At 52.4% G+C, this 22,857-nt stretch overlaps 1 protein-coding gene across 1 annotated transcript in view; it reads left to right on the forward strand.

Annotated features, from left to right (window-relative positions):
* The window catches only part of SDC3 (syndecan 3), a 45,103-nt gene extending 23,877 nt beyond the window's left edge, over nt 1-21,226 (forward strand). The window contains exons 2-5 of the mRNA XM_030503606.1: nt 10,664-10,781; nt 11,540-12,153; nt 14,233-14,503; nt 15,503-21,226. Of these exons, the coding sequence (XP_030359466.1) occupies nt 10,664-10,781; nt 11,540-12,153; nt 14,233-14,503; nt 15,503-15,669 (1,170 nt within the window). The 3' untranslated portion in view covers nt 15,670-21,226. The remainder of the gene's footprint in view (nt 1-10,663; nt 10,782-11,539; nt 12,154-14,232; nt 14,504-15,502) is intronic.
* Nucleotides 21,227-22,857: the final 1,631 nt, after the last annotated feature.

Here is a 22,857-nt window from a genome sequence, read left to right on the forward strand (position 1 = left end):
GGCTGGCGCCACCATAATATTTTGTTAGTGCTGCTGCTGCCTCCTCAGTGCTTTAACTCAGAAGAGCTGAGAAACCCGAGCAGGGAGGGAGCAGGGATTAGGTTTCCCCCTCTCCAGCCGTGCAGCGTGGCCGGTGGAGAACAAGGAGGCCAGTGTCCGATGCGTCGTGCATCAAACCATCCCCACACCTATTTGATTCCACCCTTTCTGCTTGTTGTGGAGAAAAACTGAACCTGGAGATGCCCAAACACTCTGTGGGGCTCATGGGTGCATGGTGGTGGCTTTTCTCTGGTTGTAGTGTCCATCCTTCCCTGGCCATGAAGAAGGGAAGGAAATGGGCTCTTGTTGGCAGCAAATAGGGTGGAAAGGGGGAAAAAAGCTCCTTCCCTATCTGAGGCTGGGAGAGTGAATCTGTTCTCCTCACTTGGAGCTGGTGGGCCTGTGGAGATGCTGGTGTTGCCCTCGGGTGACCTGGGAAGCATGTAATCAGCCCAACCATCTGGCTGGGGAGATTTGGGTGTGTGGAGGAGCTCAAGCTGTTGCCAAAACCCACCCAGCTCTCAGCAGGGCTTGTGCTCAGCTGTGGCTGGGGCTGATGGGGGCTTTGAATCTCTAGTGACCCACCAAAAGGAACGGGACAATCCTTGGGAGTGGAGAAACCCCCTTATGAGGCTGAAATAATATCGTTTTCATCACTAATTTTCAGAAACATTCATTTTCATTTACTCTTGATGGTCAATAGACAGAAAGGTGATGAAGGTGTCATGTTAAGTGGGAATAATTAGTTCAGGTCCCCACCAAAGGCCTCTCAGGTGTAATTAGGAGACTAATTTGGAGAGAGGAGGCTGCTTTCCAGCAAGGTGCAGCACCCAGTTCTTCCCCACCCATATGTCCCCACAGTTCCTTGTCATCGAGTCTATTTTCCTATGGGACAGAGCCCTGGGTCTGCAAAACTTCGCATTGAGCTCCTCTGGCATCTCAGGTCTGGCTTCAAAGCTCTTGAGTATTTGGGGGGTTTTTTAGCTTCTGGTTTTGAGGTATTAAGGTGCAAATTTCTGGTCTCCTCTTTCTAGTAAAGGGAACTAGAATTGAGCTTTTCTCTCTATTTGCTGGGGAGAGCAAAGAGGTTCAGTCAATGCCCTGGGTCCTGGAGCATGGAATTGAGGGGGAAAATGTTAAAGGCAAAAAAATAAAGGGGAGAGGGGATAAAAAAGAAAAAGGAAAAGGATGGAAAAGAGCTTTGAAGGAGGAATGCCACCAGAGCTGCCCATAGGCTGGAGACCTTCACCTACCACCAGCCTGGCTCTCTGGGTCCCAGCATCAGCATCCACCCATCGTGGGTGCTCTGCACCCCTTAGGAGTGGAGACCAGGGCTCCGCTCCCCTCATCCCCCTTCCCACAGGCAGGGACCTCTTCATTCCCCTCCCAGCTTGCACACACTGTCTCTGACTCCGCCTGTTTGGCTCTGTATGGGGATTGGCTTTTTAACCCTTCCATAAGGAGAAGTCCCTTCATCCCGTGCCCACCACAATGTTTGCATGGCTGAAGAGCTCCAACCCCCATAACAGGGGTTTTAACCTCTCTCCAATGTGACGGTGGCCCCTGGTGTCGCCCGAATCTCAACCTGATTTCAGTAGTATCTGCTCTAACAAGGGTGTTTCATGGGCTCTGGCAAGGTGAAAGCAAGACCTTGTATAAACCAAGCCCTGAGCAGACCCATCCACCCTTCCGGCTTGTCCCTGCTCTCATCCCACATCAGGGGGTCCAGTCCTGGTTGGAGAGGACAACGAGGGCTGACAATGCCCTTCCCCACAGGGATTTTGCAGGCAGGTAAACTGAGGCATGCAATGACTTGTCCCCCGTGTGTGCTACCTGGGCATGTGGCTGTGTCTACAGCTCCCTGCCCCTCAACAGAGATGTTTGTCTTCGCTGAACTCCATTTCTTTGGAGCATCCAGGGACCATCTTCCACAGGGTGAGTAGGGTGAGCACTCCTGGGGTCTGTCTGCACTATGGGGTCTGTGTGGAGGAGCTGGAGGTGAGATGGGGCGAGGGTAAATCCCGAAGTGCCATGTAGCAACGTGCTGCTTCTGGGAGACCATCAAGGAAGTGTACAGCAGCCCTAGCGGCAGTCCCTGTGCCAAGTGCTCAAGGAAAGGCAGGGGGAAAATATAGATAAAGTCCTATTTTGCAGCTCTTTGGAGAGCTGATTCTCAGGGAGGGGAACGGGCTCTGAAACGAGCCTTTGTGGAAGGTGAGAAAAGCTCGAGACAGTTTTGCATGTGAAGCTGCAATAGGATTATGGAGCAGAGCAAATTAAATCAATTCTGTAATGACTGGGAGGAATTCCTGCTGATGGTGGCAGCTCCCGAGCCCCGGGAAGGAAATGGTGGCTGGAGCCCACCATGAGCATCCATGGATGGTGGTCTGGGGGCCGTGGGCAGCGTGCTGGGGAGGGCAGGGTGTTCCTGGGGCTGTCTGCGTCGCCATGGCAATGTGCAATCCCATGGGAATTAATGAGTCTGGAGCGCACTGTGAATCCTTCAGTGTGGAAAAGAGATCAGCCAGGCCAGGCACAGTGGGAGGTGGAGGAGGCAGAGCTGGGGGTACAGGCACCCCAGCTGCCCGAGCCCATCCCTGCCTGCCAGCCTGGCCAGTTCTGCTCCATCCCAAGCAGGTTGTCTCTGTTTTCCCCCCCCAGTTTAGCAGGATGCTCCCAGTAGAAGGATGGAGGGCACCATAGGTTTGGGGTGTGAGTGAGTAGGTATCACAGTGCTACAGGCTGTTGCATGGGGCTCTCCCCACTCCTGGGTACAAAGAGGGGTCTGCAGAGCCTGGCTTTGGCTTTTCCCTGGCTCATCCAGGCTTGGGGAACCTTCTGCTCCACTCCTGCATCTGCTGACAGCATCATTCCCAGCCAAGTGCTCCATCAGCTCTGGCCAAACCCACAGCTGTGGGGTGAAGGGCCACACTTTGAACCACTGAGAATGCAGCAGCAACCAAACACGGTGATCCCAGGGGGGCTTAGGGCTTGAGGGGACCTGCTACCCCAGGGGAACCCCAAGAAGCCACCTCTTTGCCTGATGCAATCCCAGCTGATGTGCAGCTCCTTTGTGCCTCTTCACCAGGGTTTTACATGCATCAGGAGGCGGGGACTTCTGTTTGTGTGCTTGGTTTTGTTTTCTCCTCCATGTCCCTGGAGGTAAGAGTGCAGCGTGCTGGGAGAGGAGGTGTTAACATCAATCCACCTTGTCGGGAGGTTTGCTATTTTTCATGCCAGCCCTGGCTCGGGGATATTTACTGTGTAATGGGGTAGGATCTGGCACCAATCCATTAAAGAATCGGGATAAAGAATGACAGTGGAGACAGACGATCCCAAGAAGGAGGAGGAAGAGCTGAGCCTGGTTTAGGATACCTGGACCTAGCAGTTCATTATGTGATGATTAAACACTCACAAGTGCATGTGTCCAAAGGCAAGTTTTGGGATGTGGTCGCTCCCAGCCCGGCTCCTCACAGCATTGCTTGTGTTGGCAATGGAGAATCGATACAAAGCCAGAATAATTGCTGCTCCTCGCTAAATGTTAATGATTGTTTTACTTGCATAAAATAACGGGCTTATTAAATCAGAATGCACTGGGGTTTAGGCAGCAGTTGTGCAGGGGCTTTATTAATCTGAGAAAGAATGAAGTTACACAAAAGAACTGGCTGCTGCTTGTGCGAGCTCGCACCACAGTTTGCAAGTGGGATCTCTGTTGGCTGTGAGCATCAGCCCCCTCTCTGCTTTCCATCAGCATACTGCACCCAAACTGCCTCCTAGCCCAGCCTCCTCGGCTTTACCATGGGCATCTCCATCTCAAGCACCCTTGGTGGTCTCCAGTATCAATCCATGAGCAAAATGTTGGCTGGGGCTGACCATGCTGGGACATGGAGGTCTTTTCCCAAAGCAGCAGGTCCCTGTGACACTGAGATGCCGTCTGGAGCAGCTTTCCAACAGATTTATTTTTAACTCACAGCCTTGGATCCAAGAGTGGAAATTCAGTGATTTTTTTTTTTTTGCCTGTAGTGGGAAAAGAATTGTGGAGTCTTTAAGGCTCAGAAACAATGTTTTCATTCCAGCTTTACGTGCAAGTGAATATTATTTCAACTGTTTATAGTATCACTAAATCACATGTTGTGATGAGTTATTGAGGTTTGCTATATAAAACACCAGAAAAGTGCTTTCAAAGGGTGATTAGTTGAAAATATCCTGTGGAAAATATCAAAGAAATAATCGACGCTTTTCCTGCAATATGTTCTCAGTTTAAATGTTTTCCCGGAGAAAATGGTTTTCAGCCCCTGATGGATTGCTGACCCTGGCTGCGTCCTTCCGAGCTTTCCAACACGGCCAGATTCAGCATCTGCCTTGGATGACACAGCCCAGCTCGCTGGTGCTCTTACATATTCCCATCGCCGTTTGCGTCGCTCCACCCTGGTCAAAGCCAGTCTCCTGCCCACCTTGTCCTCTCCTCTTGCCCTTGCAGCATGTGGGGCAGCGGGTCGGCTGCTGGGACCAGGGGGTTTGAGCTTCCCAAAGCTGTCTCAATGGGTTGAACTGCAAACAGACCATTGGGACTTAGCCTTTCTGCTTTTGCTCTTCGTTTTGCAAGCAGGATGGGCAGGGGATGGGATGCAGAGGCATGAACCTGTGCTTGGCACCAAGGGATTGGGAGGGATGGGATGCAAGCCAGTCCTTGTGCTCACCTTTACAACCCTGTCCTGCTCTCTAGGCTGCCTTCACACTGGTTCAATCTTCTTTCTCCTCTTTGCCAACTTTTTGGGATGTAGAGCAGGCTGATCCCTGCATCCCTGCTGATGATCTCCACATGCATCCTTTCCCCTGCCTTGGCTCCATCTCATGCCCCAGAGCTGTGCTGGAGGCCTCTGGATGGCCATGGACATCCATACCATGGGATAAACTCACCTTCATCCCCAGCTTGCAATGCCAGGTCTCTCCACAACAGGAGCCTGCTCATCTCAAACCCCACGTGTGGTGCTGGGGGCTGCAGTTGGACCGGTGGGAGGATGCACATGGGCTCCTCAGGCTGCGATGCTTTCCTGGGGTTCACTTTGCCTCTGGAGTTTGCTCAGCTCTGCTCTCCATGCACAGGGCCCATGAGCCAGGGAAGGGACTTTGCCACCTCGCTTTGTCCCCCATCCCCACCTGCCTAACCTCCAGGCATGAACAAAGCCTGCATCCCAGCTGCCTTAGAAACCACCAAATTCCAGCTCTTTTTACGCCCTTTCTGATTCCCTCAGGGAAAACTCTTTTGCTTCTCACAGCCAGGAGCATTAGAAACATCCACAGCCTCCAATCATACCCAGACGGGGGCAGAGAACTCCCAGCCAGGGCTGCTGGGGCATGGGGAGATGCTCTGACCCTTCCCAAAGTCCCACTACAAAGGCAGTGGATGCTGGGAATCAAGTTGGGATTTCTCCCCCCACCAGGACCACTCCCCCAGGAGCTCCTCCATGGTTTTGGAGGCAACTTTCCTCCCCACCCTGCAGTCCACCCCATCAGGTCATTCAATTCCTCCTTCTCCATGACCCCCCCATAGGGAACAGACCCCAGACCCGGATCGTGTGGATGTGCTGGAGGACACCACCCATCACCCCGCACCAGCCATGGATGCGTCACCATGGAGGAGGCGGTTTCCATGGCGACCGTTGCTATGCTGATGGCTACCGGTGAAGGGTCTGAGAGCATCCCAGGGAGGTTCACCAACCAGCCTCTCCCCATGGTTAAAGATGAATTGATTTATAAGGTTCCCTTCCTCCTGGTCTGACAACCAGACACTCAGCAGTGAATATTGCTATTGCAATGGCAGCACATTTTGGGTTTGATGTTTAGGGCAGGTTTAAGGAATTTTATGATTCTTTGTGAAAGCCCTGCCCCGGAATGGGAACACCCTAAAAAATATAACAGCCTAATGATGACCAGAGGGCTGGAGCAGCTCTGCTCTGGAGCCAGGCTGAGACAGCTGGGCTGGGGCAGCCTGGAGAAGAGAAGGCTCCTGAAGGGGACACCTTAGAGCAGCTCCAGTGCCTAAAGGGGCTCCAGGAAACCTGGAGAGGGGCTTTGGACAAGGGCCTGGAGGGACAGGCCAAGGGGAATGGCTTTAACCTGCCAGACGGGAGATTGAGATGAGCTCTGCGGCAGAAGCTCTTCCCTGTGAGGGTGCTGAGGCGCTGGCACAGGGTGCCCAGAGAAGCTGTGGCTGCCCCATCCCTGGCAGTGTTCAAGGCCAGGTTGGACACAGGGGCTTGGAGCAACCTGCTCTAGTGGAAGGTGTCCCTGCCCGTGGCAGGGGGTTGGAACTGGATGAGCTTTAAGGGGCATCTGCTGTGCTGGGTGGGCAAGATGGGCAGAGACAATGGAGAGAGGCTGAAGCTTCTCTAATCTCCCTGCTCAGCTACAGTGGTCTCAGGCCAAAGGGCCAGAGCTCTCACTTGCTTTCCAAGGCCCTTAGCACAGGATTTGGGTGTGATCTGTGCTGCTCCAGCCCCTTGGCTGCTGTTCCTGGCTGGTCCAGCCAAGCAGAGGCATCAAAGGGGACAGCGAGGGGCTGCGTGGGCATCATATCCTGCCCATCTTGCTCAGCCTTGTGGTAGCTGTGGGACCAAAAGGGTCCTTTGGGATCAAGTGGGGGATGTTCTTCTCGTCTAAGCTCAATGCAGTGACCATGTCACCTCCAGAGGTGCTGACATCCAAATCCTTTGGATCTGGCACTTATTTTGGGTCATTTAGAGCACTGGAGGGATGTTTATTGAAATTTGACTGTCTGTTTTATGGTCTATGGAGAACGCTTTGCACCAGGGCTTGCTTTTACAGCAGATCTGTGACCTTTCTGGATGTTGGAGGACTGGAAATAGAGCGAGTGATTGGGGACTGGATGATGCCAGAGCCGGATCCTGGCCCAGGCTGCCTCTGTGGCTGGCATGGGCTGAGCCACTGGGATGCGACTCCCTTTCTGGGAGGAACAGAGCCACAGGGAGCAGGTCCGTTCCTGCAGGACAGTTCTGAGCATGGCCTGGTGGAGAGCCAGCACCTCGCAGGGCAATTTAAACCTTCCCACTCCTTTTTGCCTCCCATGGACTTAGACATTGCCAAAGGTGATGCAACCCCCAGGTCCAGCTGGCGTCTCGGGCTCCAGTGCCTCCAGCAGCTTTGCCTTGACTGGTTTAATTTCCCTAATGAAGCCTGGCCGGGGCAAGCAGTGCCGAGCTGGTTAGTGACCCCCTGCCAAGAGCCATTAACTGGGAAGCTGTAATTGCGGGGATGGAGCTGCTGTCCCTTGGCTTGAGCTGGGGGTGGCATGGGGCAGGGGGCACTGGGACCAGGATAAGCATCACACTGGGGTCTCCTCATGCTGGGGTTTCCTCCCTGCCCCAAGGAGTCTCTGCCCGCCTGGTCCAGCTTTGCATTGGGCACCCAGAGAGGGCTACACAGAGGACCTGGGAATCCTGCGAGCGTGTCCCCCTATCCCAACCATGGTCAAGGGTGTGGATGTGGCTTGTGTCGCTTCCAGTTCTACGCAGGCATGAAGTTCATGGAAAACTCTCTCTTGGGGCTTGCAATCCTGCAATGGAGGCTCTAGCACCACGCAGCGGGGTCAGGACAGTCCTTGACACAATGTCCTAAGGAACAAGGGATGGGACAAGAGGAAACAGCCTCAAGCTGCACCAGGGGAGGTTTAGATGGAGATGAGGAACAATTCCTTCCCCAGAGGGTGCTCAGGCATTGGAACAGGCTGCCCAGGGCAGTGCTGGAGTCACCGTCCCTGCAAGTGTTCACACACCGTGTAGCCGAGGCCTCAGTGCCATGGGTTAGTGGTGGCCTTGGCAGTGCTGGGGAAGGGTTGGACTTGATGAGCTTAAAGGTGTTTTCCAGCCTGGTTGGTTCTCTGATTGTGTGGCCCCATCCTGGGGACCAGGGGCAGCAAGGGATGTATCCAGCACACGCAGGGGCCCTGCTGGCGGGCTCCCTCCAGCCTCCCTCTGACCTGGAGCCTGCTGGATCTGGGATAAAGTCTGGATGGAGTTTCTCTTTTGGGACAAATCCAGCCAGCTGCGCCTTTGATGCGATGAGGGCTGTGAGAGATGGGAAGGCAGCCGCGGGCCAGGAGGTGGGAGCTGCTGTCCTGTGTGATTTGTGATTTCCTGGGCTGGCAAAAGCACTGTTCCTCTTCCCTTCATCCCATGGTGCAAGGGGGGAGCAGCCCCCTCCTTGCAGGGGGGAGGCAGGGGCTGTGTGGGGCTGGGGGCATGTGGAGCATTAGCGATCTAAGCAGCAGTAAATCCAAATAAACACCGACTGTTCCCAAGATTTATTGCATGAGCCTGACCTAATACCATCAGGGCTGCAGCTGGGGCAGCCTGGCTGGGAGGAGGATTACGTCAGTACCTTGGGAGCGGAGCGACATGGGGGCTTGTTTTGGGAACAGCCGTGTCCCAAACACCCCCATTCTGGCACTGGAAACACCTGGAGATGTCTCACAAGGCTTTATCAATAAAGCTTTGTGAAGCTGGATGGGCTGGGGCTGTGCTTGCTGCAGTCAGGGGGTGCCCCATGCCTGGTCCTGGTTGTGTGGTTATTTAGGGGTAGGATGAAGGATGCTGGAGGGGAGCAAAGGGTTGCGCAGCATCCATTGCTGCTTGCCACAGTTTTGTATCACCAGCTCCCCCTGCACGCAGGAGCAGCTCAGGAGCAGCCTCCAGAGACTTGCAGACAAACAAGCAAGAGGGAACTCTCTGCCACCCCACATTAGGTCCCATTTCACCTCTCCTGAGCAGCAGGAACAATGCAGCTTCATGAATGTATGCTGAGGCGCTGGCACAGGGTGCCCAGAGAAGCTGTGGCTGCCCCATCCCTGGCAGTGTTCAAGGCCAGGTTGGACACAGGGGCTTGGAGCAACCTGCTCTAGTGGAAGGTGTCCCTGCCCGTGGCACGGGGTTGGAGCTAGATGAGCTTTAAGCTCCCTTCAACCCAATCCACTTTGTGATTCTGTGATTCTATATTGCAGTGCAACAGCAGCGTGATGCCTGGTCACGCAGGAGCTCTTTGTACCTGCACTGAGCTGGCCAGGCAGCAGCTGGAGCTGCCATAGTCCCACTTGGGTATAAACTCCACTGATTGCTGCCGATCCTCTGGAATCCACTTAGGACAAAACCTGGCTGAGAATATCTCTGCTGTGCTGCAGGCTGGCGTGTGAGGGGCAGGCGTGGGAGAGACGTCTCTCACATCAGGGGAGTTGTCTCCATAGAGCCAGTTTTGGCCCTGCGAGGTGTTTTATTGCTGTGAAGTTGTTCCTGCTGCAGTCAGCACCCCCGGGAGATGGATCCCGGTGGGGCTGGGGTATGGATCCTGCTCCCTCAGCTTGGAGGGTGTGATGGTGTTCACACAGCGGAGGGGGTGCAGCTCTGGGGTTGACCCAGAGGAAAGGCTCCCAGCTCCAAACATCTGCATCCCGTCAGGGAGCCACATGCTGCAGGTTGGAGCATGGAGCCTTCTCAGCCTGGAGAAGAGAAGGCTCCTGAAGGGGAGACCTTAGAGCAGCTCCAGTGCCTAAAGGGGCTACAAGAAACCTGGAGACGGGGTTTGGATGACACAGTGGTACATCTGCAGCACTCCAGTGAGTCTACAGGCAGGGTCTGGCCACCAGACATCTCCTTGGCTTGGGCACCAGGGCTATAATCACCTCACAGCGGCTGGGAAGCATCTTTTCACCCCAGAGCATCTTGCTCCACCTGAGGGTTTTCTCTCCCTTGTGAGCTGATGGGCTCCCGGAGGAGAGGTGTGGGGACACAATGCGAGTTAAGTGCCAATTTTCTATGTCGTGGGACTTTCTGGCTTTTCAAGATTGCTTTTTGTTCCAATCTGGAATGAAAACAAAGAAACTCCAACCTTCTGTCAAGAGGTAAAACGCTCCAATAGGTAAAGGGGACCCTTCAACCCCTTGATTTTAAATTTAAGCACTAACCTGCCTTGTTACATGTTGGAACATCTGATGCTATCTTGCAGATCAAAGACTCCTTGTTTGGCTTGTAATGAAGTGTCAAACTGTTTCTTTGCAACACAACCAGGAGGCACTTTGATCTGCAAAACAAGATGTTTAAGAGCCCTACTAGCAAGGGCTCTTCAAGTTTTAGCAGCTCTGTAAAGCAGTGGAATACGTGAAGTCTGATATTGTTTCATATGGAGACTTTCTAAGCTGTGGCAGTTGATAAGTGTGTGTTACAGTCACATCTGTGCCAGGAATCACACAAAAACCATCTAAACCCAACAACAGTGAGCTGGAGAAACTGATCATTCTCCCAACAGTTTCCAAAAACAGTTGTTGGGCTTTTCCTCTCCCTTTTCCAGAGGGCTTGTTTCCATGGGAAATGTTATGGGAGTCAATGAGAGCTCTCCACAGTGTCAGCTTGTCTGGAAGATTTGTAGCGGTGAATTGTTTCGGTGACAAATGCACATAATTTGGGTGGTTCAGCTGCCTGTGCTCTTGCTCCTGTGGCCTGGCTCTTCCCTGGCCTGTTGAATCCATGCATTGTCCCATGAGGGCTGTCTGGGGGTGTCTGTGCAAGCAGTGGTGGGGCTGGATCTGCTCATGTGTGTCCCCACTTGGCTGCAGGCTCAGCGCTGGCGCAACGAGAACTATGAGAGGCCCGTGGACCTGGAGGGCTCCGGGGACGATGACCCCTTTGGGGATGATGAACTGGATGACGTCTATTCGGGCTCGGGCTCAGGGTGTAAGTAGCTGTGGGGTTCCTGGGGAAGGGTCCTTGGAGGGACTGGAGAAGGGCTTGCCATGGGATTTGAGGGAGGTATTGCCCTTATCCACCTCTGGAGCTGCCCTCCTGCCCTTTCCTAGGCAAAAGCAAAAGAAACTGTCCCAAAGCTGGGCTTAGGTGACTCTATTTCCCATTTCAGTCTCTGGCTCTATGGGGCAGGATTAGTCCTTCTCCAGCACAATGGTGCATGCCATGTTATAGAGGTTTCATTGACCCCAGAGAGGGGCTTTGGCTGACGCATGGGAATTTCATGGAATCACAGAATCACAGAGTGGTTTGGGTTGGAAAGGGCCTTAAGATCATCTAGTTCCAACCCCCTGCCATGGGCAGGGACACCTTCCACTAGAGCAGGTTGCTCCAAGCCCCTGTGTCCAACCTGGCCTTGAACACTGCCAGGGATGAGGCATTTACCATTTCTTTGGACACCCTGTGCCAGCGCGTCAACACCCTCAGAGGGAAGAGCTTCTGCCTTATATTTAACCTGAACTTCCCCTGTTTCAGTTTAAACCCATCACCTCTTGTCCTATTGCTAGAATCCCTGATGAAGAGTCCCTCTCCAGCATCTTTGTAGCCTCCTTCAGACACTGGAAGGCTGCTGATTTGCTTGGTTTCTGCTGAGCCTGGAACCAATCCCTGCTCTCATTGCTGGGGATGAGGCCAGGTACATTTCAGCCCTTGGAAATGTTTGACCCTTCATTCTTCTCTCCCTCTTTCAGATTTCGAGCGGGAGTCGGGGCTCGAGACCGCCGTGAGCCTCACCACGGACACGTCCATTGCGCTGCCCACCACGGCGGCCGTACTGCCCATCACCGCAGTGCAGCCTGTGGCTACCCCCTTTGAACCCTTCCCTGCTGAGGACACCACCCGCAAGCAGACAACCAGCGTCCTGTATATCCCCAGGGTGACAGAGGCACCAGTGATCCCCAGTCGGAAAGCAAGCACCACCAGTACCACTGCCAGCGACCCCCCTACCACCACGACCACCACCACGACAACCGCAGCCAGCACAACCACCACCACCACCACTGCGGCCACCACCACCACCAGCACCACCATAGCCACTGCCAAGCCCACCACCATCCGGAGGTTCCTGCCCCCCTTTGTCACCAAGGCAGCCACCACCCGGGCCACCACCCTGGAGACACCCACCACATCCAGCCTCGAAACCAGCACCCCAACAGAGGTGGCCACGACACGGCTTGTCGCCACCAGCACGGCCAAGCCCAGGTCACTGCCAAAACCAACCACCTCCAGGACTGCAGACCCCACAGAAAAAAGCACTGCCTTGCCATCCGGTCCTGCCACGCTGCCACCCACAGAAGCCCCCCAGGTAGGAGGCAGGAGCCCTTCTCACCTGCTAAAGGGCTCGTGGGCCATGTTGGAAGCCAAGCAATGGTGATGGGAAGCCTCTGGGGTTGATCCGTCCTTAGCCTGGTGCTCAGAGGGAGGTCAAGCCAGGCTGGGCTCTTCCCAGCACTGCAGATTGGAACATCTGGGGAGCTGGAGCTGGGACATTAAAGGGTGGGGGATTTAGCACAGGCAGAGCATGGTGATGAGGCTGGCATAGAGATGATGAGGGGCACACAGCATATGTCATGCATTCCTCGTGCTCCCAGCTTTGCCTTGCCCAGCAGCTTCCCCAGGCAGGAGGGGAGCAGGGCTGGGGGTGCCACCACCCCCTGGGGAAAGAGCAGCTTTTCTCTGGGTTTGGTGCTTGGGCTCATTGCACCATTTCCCACCTTGCAGCCTGTCACTGGGAGGCCCAAATGCTCCACAATTCCAGCTTGATGAAGCGTTTCCAGCCCACTGGGTGTCCTGAGCAGGGGGTTTAATGTGCTGATCCATCTCTCGTTCAGAAGCCCTCAGGGGCCCTTTCAAAACTGCTTTGACTGAAAGGTGGAGTGATTTGTCCAAACTAGTCCCTCTTTTCTGTATGCAGATGTATGTACAGTGCTCAGGGCTCTTGCTGACCTTCAATTAATCCCTGTCACAAAACCGCCTGTTTGTGGGAAGCGCCGAGCCATGTGTCCATGCCAGGGGCAGTGTGATATGGAGAGGGCTCCTACTCACCCACCCCAGCTGCAGCCCATTGAGCTTTGTAACATCCCAAGGCAGATGTGGAGGGAGCTGTTTGCTCCATGAAGGAGGGATCTCGGGGAGGTTTTGCTCAGGGATGCTCGGTGTGGTCCAGCGCAGCATGTGGACACGCAGCAGGTCAGGCTGCTGGGACAAGGGGGAACACGAAGGGGGATTTGGCCCTGAGCTGCAGGTGTGGGGATGTGCAGGAGGCAATGAATAGGTCACGGTTGGGCTGGAGCAGCTCTGCTCTGAGAGAGCTGGGCTGGTTCAGCCTGGAGAAGAGAAGGCTCCTTAAGGGGAGACCTTAGAGCAGCTCCAGTGCCTAAAGGGGCTCCAGGAAACCTAGAGAGGGGCTTTGGACAAGGGCCTGTAGGGACAGGACAAGGGGAATGGTTTTAACCTGCCAGAGGGGAGATTGAGATGAGCTCTGAGGCAGTTCTTCCCTGTGAGGGTGCTGAGGCGCTGGCACAGGGTGCCCAGAGAAGCTGTGGCTGCCCCATCCCTGGCAGTGTTCAAGGCCAGGTTGGACACAGGGGCTTGGAGCAACCTGCTCTAGTGGAAGGTGTCCCTGCCCGTGGCAGGGGTTGGAGCTGGATGAGCTTTAAGCTCCCTTCCAACACAAACCAGGCTCTGATTCTGCGATCTATGATCTGCCTGGCCCATGTTTGCTATCCAGACAGGGATCACCTACTTGCCAAGGGGGCTTGGTCAGGGACCAGCTGGGCTGGATCCATGTCCTGGGCGAGAAGGACCCATCTTTCCACTTGAACCCTGTGCCACAGGGCTGAAACCATAAGAGCAGGTTGAAGGGAGGTAAAGGAGAGGCAAGGGACCCCTCTGGGGCTCATCTGATGGCATCAATCTTTACGCCTGCTGTGTTGCTGTAGCACAAAGAGTTGCATCTCTTCATGCCCAGCAAAGAGGCATCTGTGAGATGTTTCACCCATCCATCCATCTACACTGGGGACAGAGAGCCCAAATGAGGGTCTGGGATGTGGGGCTCTCTTCAGGGGGAGCTACAGGGAACAGGTGAGAGTTTGTGCATCTCGGTGTACCTGAGAATGAGACATATAAGAATATAAGCTCAGCCACAGTGGCCTCAGCCTTTTGTTGACCATCAAGATGTGGGGTTGTGTTACTTGCTGCAATATAATCATCCACGTCAGTGACACAGGGAAGGGACACCCCAACGATACCCCCATGTTCCCTGCTGAGAGGGCCACCCTGTCATCAGTACTGTGATGTCCTTCCTCTGGACACATCAGAGCTGCTGAAGGCAGGAACCACTCTTTGGTCCTTGTCCCCTGCTTCATCTTGTCCTTTCTCCCAGATGGAGCCAGGGGAGGTGACGACAGTCCTCGACAACGAGCTGGAGGTCCCGATCAGCAGCGGCCCCAGCGGGGACTTTGAGATCCGGGAGGAGGAAGAGACCACTCGTCCCGAGCTTGGCAACGAGGTGATGGCTGTGGTGACACCCCCATCAGGACCCGGGCTGGGCAAGAAAGCGGAGCCGGGGCTGATCGACAACACGATAGACTCTGGCAACTCAGCCGCTCAGCTCCCCCAGAAGAACATCCTGGAGAGGAAAGAAGTGTTGATAGGTGAGAGCTTGTGGGGGCTTGTGGGGAAGAGCTGGTGTCTTTGGGGGTAGGACAGAGAGCTGGGGTGGCCATGCCCCAAGAGAGGGGCTGGGCTTTGGAAGGACAATAGGGTAGTGTCAAGCCTGGGATAGCCCACAGAAGGCACCCCAGGGCCTCTGTTGGGGGGTTCCCAAGGATCTTCATGTGTTTGCGAGGAGAGTGCAGAGCTGTGCACAGTTTGCTTTTGCTAAGATGGCTTTCCAGGGAAAACATAGGATGTTAGTGGAAGGATTGCTCTCTACAACTACCTGACAGGAGGATGGAGCCAGGAGGTGACAAGTGTTCACACACCGTGTAGCCGAGGCTCTCAGTGCCATGGGTTAGTGGTGGCCTTGGCAGTGCTGGGTAACGGTTGGACTTGAGGAGTTTAAAGGTCTTTTCCAACCTGGTTGATTCTATGATTCTGTGATTCTTTGTGTTACGGTGCTGGCTGAAAACCAGCACTAGGCCACCTCTGACTTCAGGAGAGGAGGGAGGTGGCCACTAGTACCAGATAGAGGGACATCAGTGATGGGGCAGAAGTGTCAGTGTCCCATTACCAGCTCAAGAGAGCTGGAGGCAATGGCACAACTAAGAAGCTATTGTTCTGGTGGTCTTCAGCGGAGCATGGCAGATGCTGGGATGCTCCCAAATGAGCAGCTCTTTGGGGGGCTTTCTGCACCCTCCTTGCACAAGGGACTTCTCTCTGTGCCTGGGCTGCCTCGGGCCAGTCCACCACCTTCAGGTCCTACCCATCCTTCAGCATTGCTGCACTTGAGGAGCTTGCTGAAGCTCCTTGAATCACACCATTGCATTAGCCCCTCACTTTAATGTTCAGTTTTCTTAACCATAGATTTGAGGAGGAAAGTTGCAAAGCACAAAACCAAGATGGAATCCAAAACGATCCCTATCCCCTAATTATTTGGTCTGAAAACCATCCTGAGGCAGCACTGACGGATGTGCCACTTCTCTGTGTTGCAGCGGTGATCGTGGGAGGCGTGGTGGGAGCTCTCTTCGCTGCCTTCCTTGTCATGCTGCTCATCTACCGGATGAAGAAGAAGGACGAGGGCAGTTACACGCTGGAGGAGCCCAAGCAAGCCAACGTGACGTACCAGAAGCCCGACAAGCAGGAGGAGTTTTACGCGTAGAAGGAGAGCCTGGCGTGCCTCACGCTCCCTCCCTCCCCGCTCCAAACTCTCCCTCCTCCTCTACTTCATCCAGTCTCTCTTTTTCTTTCTTTCTCTCTTCTTTGGATCAGACTGTGAATTTAAAAAGCAAAACCTGCAACAGCTAAAGGAGAAAAACACATCTTCAGCATGATGAAAAACCAAGTGCCCAGAGCATCGCTGAGTTCAGACCGAGTACCGCTGGCCTTTCACAGCGGGAGGCATGGGGCATGGAGCCAACACCAAGGAACCCGTGTCCAGGGAGCACCCTGGTGAGCATGGGACAGGGTGTTCAGGCTGCCAACAACGGCTGGAGGTCACTGGGCTTTTTCCACCAACACAATGGACTCTGGGATCCAGACACCTTCTACCAGCCCTGGGGCGCAGGGGGGTTGGTTTGGATTGCTCTTCCTTTCTTTTTTCCCTTTGGAAAGGAGGGAGGTTTCTTTCCTTCTCTCCTGTTTTTAATTCTTATTTTCTTTTTGAACGGGGTCTGTTGCTTTGCAGGAATTTCCTTGCTCCCTGCTTCTGTTTGAAGAGAGGACACGACTCTCAAATAAGCTTCGAACCTTGAAAACAAGCACAAGGGGCTGGAATACCTGATGCCCCAGGGTTTGCTCTTGGAGTGAGGAAAGGCAAAAATAAATACACATATGGCCAGTACGCTGGAAATGATCTTCTTAGATCAACTCTTCGGAGGGTTTGTGGAGCAGCAAGAAGCTGCATTGGGGTATCTCCTGCTGCTCTCCTCCTGCTACCACCTCGCTTCACTGCATCGCTGTGCACAGCCAGAGACCTTAAATCTATAGAAGCCGCGTGTCGCCGGCTGCTGAGGGGTTTGGTGGAGAAGGGACCTTGCTTTTGCTGGGTTTTCACTGTGACCAATAAAACTCAGCTTGTGCAGTATGACCGACAGCACTGGTTTTACAACAGAGCGGGACGTTGCTTGCTGGGGAGCTGGCAGGGAGAGGGGTTGGAAATGGAGAAGCTAAATCCTCTTCCCTGTTACTCCAGAGGGGATAAGAAAGCCCTACAAGGTGTAAGACACAGCATAAGAAATGCAAAGCCAAGGCAATACTGTGTCCCCTCGGGGTTTGTCAGGGGTCCCTGCCAGGCCACTTGCACCCAGAAGATGAGGAAGGTGAGACAAAAAGGTGGCTTCCCATCAGTCCACCCCAGAGCAGGTTGGCTGCTACATATCATTTACAAGACCCAGGATTGTTGGTTTGTGTTTCTTTTGTTGTTGCTTAAATTCCAGGATAACCCACAGGGCACCCAGGAGCCTGAGAGCAATAGATCCTGGAAGCCATCACTACCCAAGTGCAGTGGTTTCCCCCTCCTTGAGGCTACCTAAGGTGCAGAGCAGCAGGGCCTGATCCAAAGCTCAACCGTGCCTTCTAGAAAGGCTAGATTTTCTTGGAGCAAGCTCTCTGCACGGAAAAGTCAATTAGCTATTTCAATGAGTTGGCTTTTTAATTAGCTGAAGCGCTGTTTGTGATGCAGTCAAGGAGCTTTGTTTTCATGATGGTTGTGATCTCAATGGTGTCCCATGGAGACCTTGGCTTTGCTCTTAGAGCAATTTAAACAGGAAAATGGAGAAAAATCAGTTGCTTTGACTCTGTTGCATCGTGAATTAACCTGCACAGACACAGTGACACTTTGTCCCCTCAGGGTGTTAGTGGATATAGGGATTTATGACCCTGATGGAGTCTACAAGACAGCAGTGCTTCTTTATGTTAGGAATTTGAGAGGCCAAACACATATTTTAGATATATATATATATACTCACATACATACACAGTTATATATATATATGAAATGAAATCCCTGTAAATTTTCATTGCACTGCTTATAATGGCTGGATGGGACTTTGTGGTTGTGAAAATGTGAGATTTGGGCTACACTCCCTTGGGGTGCCCAGTGCAGGGACTGCAACCCAAAAAGCTGACCTGGGCTTACTTCAGGGTAGGGAGCAGAGCCCCTGTGCAGAGGCCAGCTCTGAAATGCCCATTTTAGAGATGTCAGCCTCAAAATGGTCATCGTTTTGGTTCTTTAAGTTTGGAAAAGATGGTCCTGTTGGATGTCTTGGATGGCGATGCTGAAAGGCAAACAGCGTGCATGTGTGAGTGTATGTGTGTGTGTGTGTACTCATTTCTTGGGTCCATCCTGGCTGTGGAGGATGAGGATGCTGTGAAGAGGGGACCCCACATCTGAAGAAGGCTGGTGCCAACCTGGCTGCAAAAGCCACTTTCTCTGACTTGCTCGGAGGGGGGAGTTTCAACTGTCATGCATTTGATGGCTTTGGGATATTTGGGGACTACACAAAGGGCCTTAGCTGCTGGGAAGTGGCAGAACTTGAGCCTTTTCAAGATATAATGAGTTGGACATGGCAAGTATCAAGGCCACCCAAAGTCACCACCTTTTGGAAAAATGTGGACTTAATCTTTGAGCTTGCATTAAAGAGAAACCCTCCCAGCTTAATCTTTTCAGTGCTGCTTTTCTTAGCTGCTTCCCTAATCTTCTTCATTCCATTTTTTTCACCCATTTAATAGTCTGAAGTTCCATAATGCAATTTTTTATTCACTCAAGCTTAACCTCAGCTCGCTCAGCTGGTGTTAAGTTGTAATCCCAGCACTTAAATCCATCACAGTTTCAGAAATGAGGAAGGCTGGAAGTGGGATGGTGAAAGGAGGCTGGGCAGCGCTTTAGAAGTAGTTGGACAAGACAACCACACAAAATAAGGTGAAAGCAATTAAACTGGTGATCAGAATTGTCCAAAGTCTTAATTCATCCTATGTCTGCTGCTTCCACGCATTTGCTATATTGCTCTCTGCTTGGAGAGGGGAAATAAGCTCAAGGAGGCTCTTATGGGCTTGGAGCCCACCTTCTTCTGCTGATTCATTTTGATGGAGCCTTTCCTGTTGCCTCAGCTGCCCAGGAGCTCTGGGTTAGTGGTTGGAGTTGATGCTTGGAAGAACAAAAACCTTGTTTTGCTGGAGGGTGGCTGATCTTGGGCCTCCTTTATAGGGTAGGTGGTGGTTGGGCAGAGCTGAACATAGGCTGAGCTTTTTGGGGAAAGCCCATATCCAAACGAAATTGCAGATAGCATCAGCTCTTTATTACCAGTGCAATGGGGATGGTTAGAAACTCAATGAACTCCAGCTAAGAGATGCTGCCAGAGTTTGTGACGGGGCTGTGGTGGTGGTGGGCCTCAGTGTGGCCATCCCTGAGGCTGTGTATGGTACCCACATGAACAAGGTGTGTTGTGGCTCATAGCGCCAAGCTGGTGGCAGCGGGGCACAGCTGTTCCTTCCAGCAGGCACTTCTGCATGGACACACATCTCCGGGGCTTTTGAGGGATTCCTGGTGTTAAGGTGGATGGGGAAGAGGCAAGAAATCACAGGGAGGAGGAACAAAAGCCTCTTTCTTAGCTGTTGATATGGCCACAGAGCAAGTTTTTAGGAAAATCTACTCCAACAGTAACATTTCCTACATCATCCCCTCCCAAAGCCTGATGGATTTAGCATCATTCCCCCTCTGCACAAACTCAGCCTGTGCATATCCCTTGTAGTGATATCCCTGTGAAGAGCTGTAGTCTCCCAGCTGGGGTGGTGCCCAGATGTGCTCGTCCTTCCAGCTGTGGACCTGAGGATGTGAGCAGCCACGTGGGCATAGAGCAGGGCTTTCACACCTCATTTTCCATTCCTTTGCTGCATGCTTGTGTATGAGTGTGGTACACCAGAGCTGAAGGAAAACTCTTTGCCATGCCAGTTCTGTAGTCTTAGGAGAGCTGTAGTTGCAAGGGGTGGAAGGCAGCCGCGGCTCCTCTCCCAGCTCTGCTGGGTTTCAGTCTCTCTCTACCATGATTTGTAGCAGCTGATGCCTCGGAGAAAAGTGATAAGTGACCAGTGACTCCTGGGCTACATAAATAAGGAGGAGGCAGAAAGAAGGGGTCAAAGAGAAGGGAGGACCAGAAACCTTGTGCAAGAGCACATATGAGGGACTGGAAGCAGGAGGATGGGATGGGCAGGAATGGATGTCACCCCAGCCAGCAGCAGGACGCAGCCCCACACAGGTTTTGCAGGGCTGGGAGGGAGCTGCACCTTTTCTCCAAAAATCTCTGATTTTGGACCTTTTAAAACTAAAGTAGCAGATCCCTGTACTGGGGGGATCCTGCTGCAGGGAAGATGATGGCACTGAGCTGGATGTGTGCTGTGGTGTGCTGCTTTACCTCTACATTTCCCATTCCCTCTCCATTTTGCCTGGTAGGTGCCAAAGATCTCTGGGCAGGAGCTGCTTTGCTCCATGTGAACCTTGGCTCCTGCTCCCCAGACTCATAACTCAGAGCTATCTGACCCCTGCCATGAGTCACCAGCATGAAGGCTTTAACAGGAACAAAAAACTATCAGCTAAAAGAATGGATTTTTTTTTAATCATTACTATTATTCCCCCTTCAGCTCCCCCCAAACACCCTTTTTATAAGTGTTTCTGGGCTCGGAGGGTTTCTGCAAGGCTCTGGCAGCTCCTAAAGTGACATTGAGCTTTCAACACTAAAAGGTTTATTAGAGTAACTGGCGTCTCACCAGGCACCTTGCCAGCTTGCTTGGCTGGGCTGGAGCCTGCGACGACAGGGATGGGTGTGTTGTGTATGTATGTATATATATGTGTATGTAATTAATATGTATGTATATATGTATATACGTGTGTGTGCAAAGCACGCACGCGTGCACAGGTTCAATGTAAACTCTGCACCTATTGAGGAGGAGGAGAGTTTATCAACCAGCATCGTGTTCTGGATGCTGCAGCCCTCGTGCTCTGCTGTGGGGTGCAGGATTTGCCCCTGTGCTGCCAGCTCCGTCCTTCCCTCTGCTCTTTGCCCTGTCATAGCAGTGGCCTGACCCTGGTCACCTCGGCGCTGGGTTGGGGTCTGCCAGGATTGGGGATAAAGAGCCTTTTTCCGATGGCTGCACCCCCATCTGGAGCCGACGCGGAGCCGGGATGCTGGTGAAGCAGCCAAAGCCCCTCCGTGCTCTCTCTGGTCTGTCCCACATACCTTGTGCCTGCAGCTCCGCGGACATATCCACACCCAGTCTCTATAGAGAAGTCTCAGTCTGGAGTGTATAAACCTTTTTTGGGTTCCCTTTTGAGGTTTCTTTTTTAACCCTTCTTTTTATTTCTGGGAAAAAGACACCCCTGGAGATGCTCATGTGATGCCCAGATGGGTTTTTTTCACCCCACGTTCCAGACAGCTCATCCACCGCATCTCCAAAGACCTCAAGGGTACCAGTGACTTTATGTGCATAAGCTACCCCTGTTCTGGGTCCCCCTGGTCTAAGTCATAAGAGTACAGCTGACAATCAAACCAGACAGAACTGCTGACTTTAGGGAAATGTATATCCATTGCAGTTTGATAGAACTACTTTTTAAAATCACGTGCTTCTCTCTCACTAACGCTCACCGCCAGGATCAATCACCACCCATTGGTTCTCCTGTAAATAAACATGAAACATTCTTGTAGAAATCAAAAAAGAAAAAAAAACAACAAAAAAAGAAAAATCCATTGATATAAGTCCAAAAAAACATCCCTTTCCAGAAGATTCCAATAAATCAAAGGAAAAGCCCAACAAGTGAGCCCCACTTCACTCTTTCTTTGGAGCTAGTTTAAATTCCCAATAAGAGAACAACAAATCTTGACCACGAGAAGAAACGACAAACGTTTTACCTTTCAGTGAATAGGGGAGGGGGTGAAAAAAGAATGCATGTAAATATTTTTAATAGCAAACATATCTTAAACCGAACTTTTTTTGGTCTGTACATAACTCTTCTAGAGTTTAGTACTTAAACTGCTTCATAGTGTCTGTTAAAACAAAAAAAACAAAACAAAGAGAAAATGTTTGTTAATGGTTTTTGTTCTTACTCAATGGCCAAAACTTTAAAAATAATAATAATAATAAAAAAAAAGACTATAAAAAATAATCTTTGCCAATGGATCGAGCACTGTTAATGGTACTGTCTATTTTTTTTAATTCTTTCTGTGCTGTGCCCATTTATAAAAGGAGAAAAGGAAAAAAAATAAAGTCATTTAAACATTGTCTGCCCTGGGCTTCGCCTGCTTTCTTGCTGCAGCCTGCCTGCCCCTGGGTTTCCTTGCGCCAGCCTGCAATGAAAGTGAAGGCAGAAGGTTTCACTTGTTCTCGGGGCTCAATACTGAGGGATGATGGTTAATTAATGGTCTCCATGGCAACTCTGCAGAGATGCTTAGGAGCCAGCGCAGCTGGGACCACCCCAGCACACCCCACTGTGCCTGTGCTGGACCATGGGGGAAGGATGGGATGCAGGGGATGCTGCAAGTGGTACAGATGTGTCTAACTGCATGGAGCATTCCAGCCAAGCCAGTGTCCCCATGTCCTACAAGTGTCACCAGGAAGCTGGAGGGGACATCCGAGCTGTGAGAGCCATCCCCTCCCCAGACAGGAGGTGGAAGCAGCCTGGGCTGTTGGCCTGGGGTCCCGTTCTCACAGTTCTCCTTTCCAAAGCGATTCCTGGAAGCAAACGTGGTGAGAGATTTGGCAGCGATGCTGTTGGCCTCCGCAAGGAGATACTTGGATGTGTTTAACCGGCTCCTGTGTTGCAAAGGCCAGACCTCCATGGATGCATCCCAACTTGCAGCAGAAGGCATGTTTTGTATGGCTTCATGCTGTCTTGAGAGTCAGCCGCAGCCAAGGGCAAATGCCAAGCCCCAGGAGGTTAGCAGCCCCACGAGCTGGATGTGCTCCATGCTCCAAATGCGCACCCAGCCCCGGTGCTGTTGTACTGCTGGCATGAATTTAAGGGAACATCACTTTGTTTGGGTTTGGGGTATGTTTTTTGAAGTGTTGCTGGTTTTTACTACCAGCCTGGATCCTGCTTCACTTATAAGCCTCTGGCTGAAGGTTCTCATGCCCCATCACTAAGTGCTTCATCCATCACAACTAGATGACCTAACATTCAGCCTTTAGGAAGGATCCCAGACTGCTGTGCTGGACAAACCCCATTTTTCCTCTGAGACCAGGCAGCTCAAAAGTACCTCACTCGATCGTGGTAGCAGATAGAGCCCCACATCTGGGGCACAAGTCTGATGGGGAATGGCTGAGGAACCTGGGGGGTTTTAGTCTGGAGAAGAGAAGAGAG

This window comes from Strigops habroptila, chromosome 12, assembly GCF_004027225.2.
Source record: "Strigops habroptila isolate Jane chromosome 12, bStrHab1.2.pri, whole genome shotgun sequence".
Lineage (NCBI taxonomy): Eukaryota > Metazoa > Chordata > Aves > Psittaciformes > Psittacidae > Strigops > Strigops habroptila.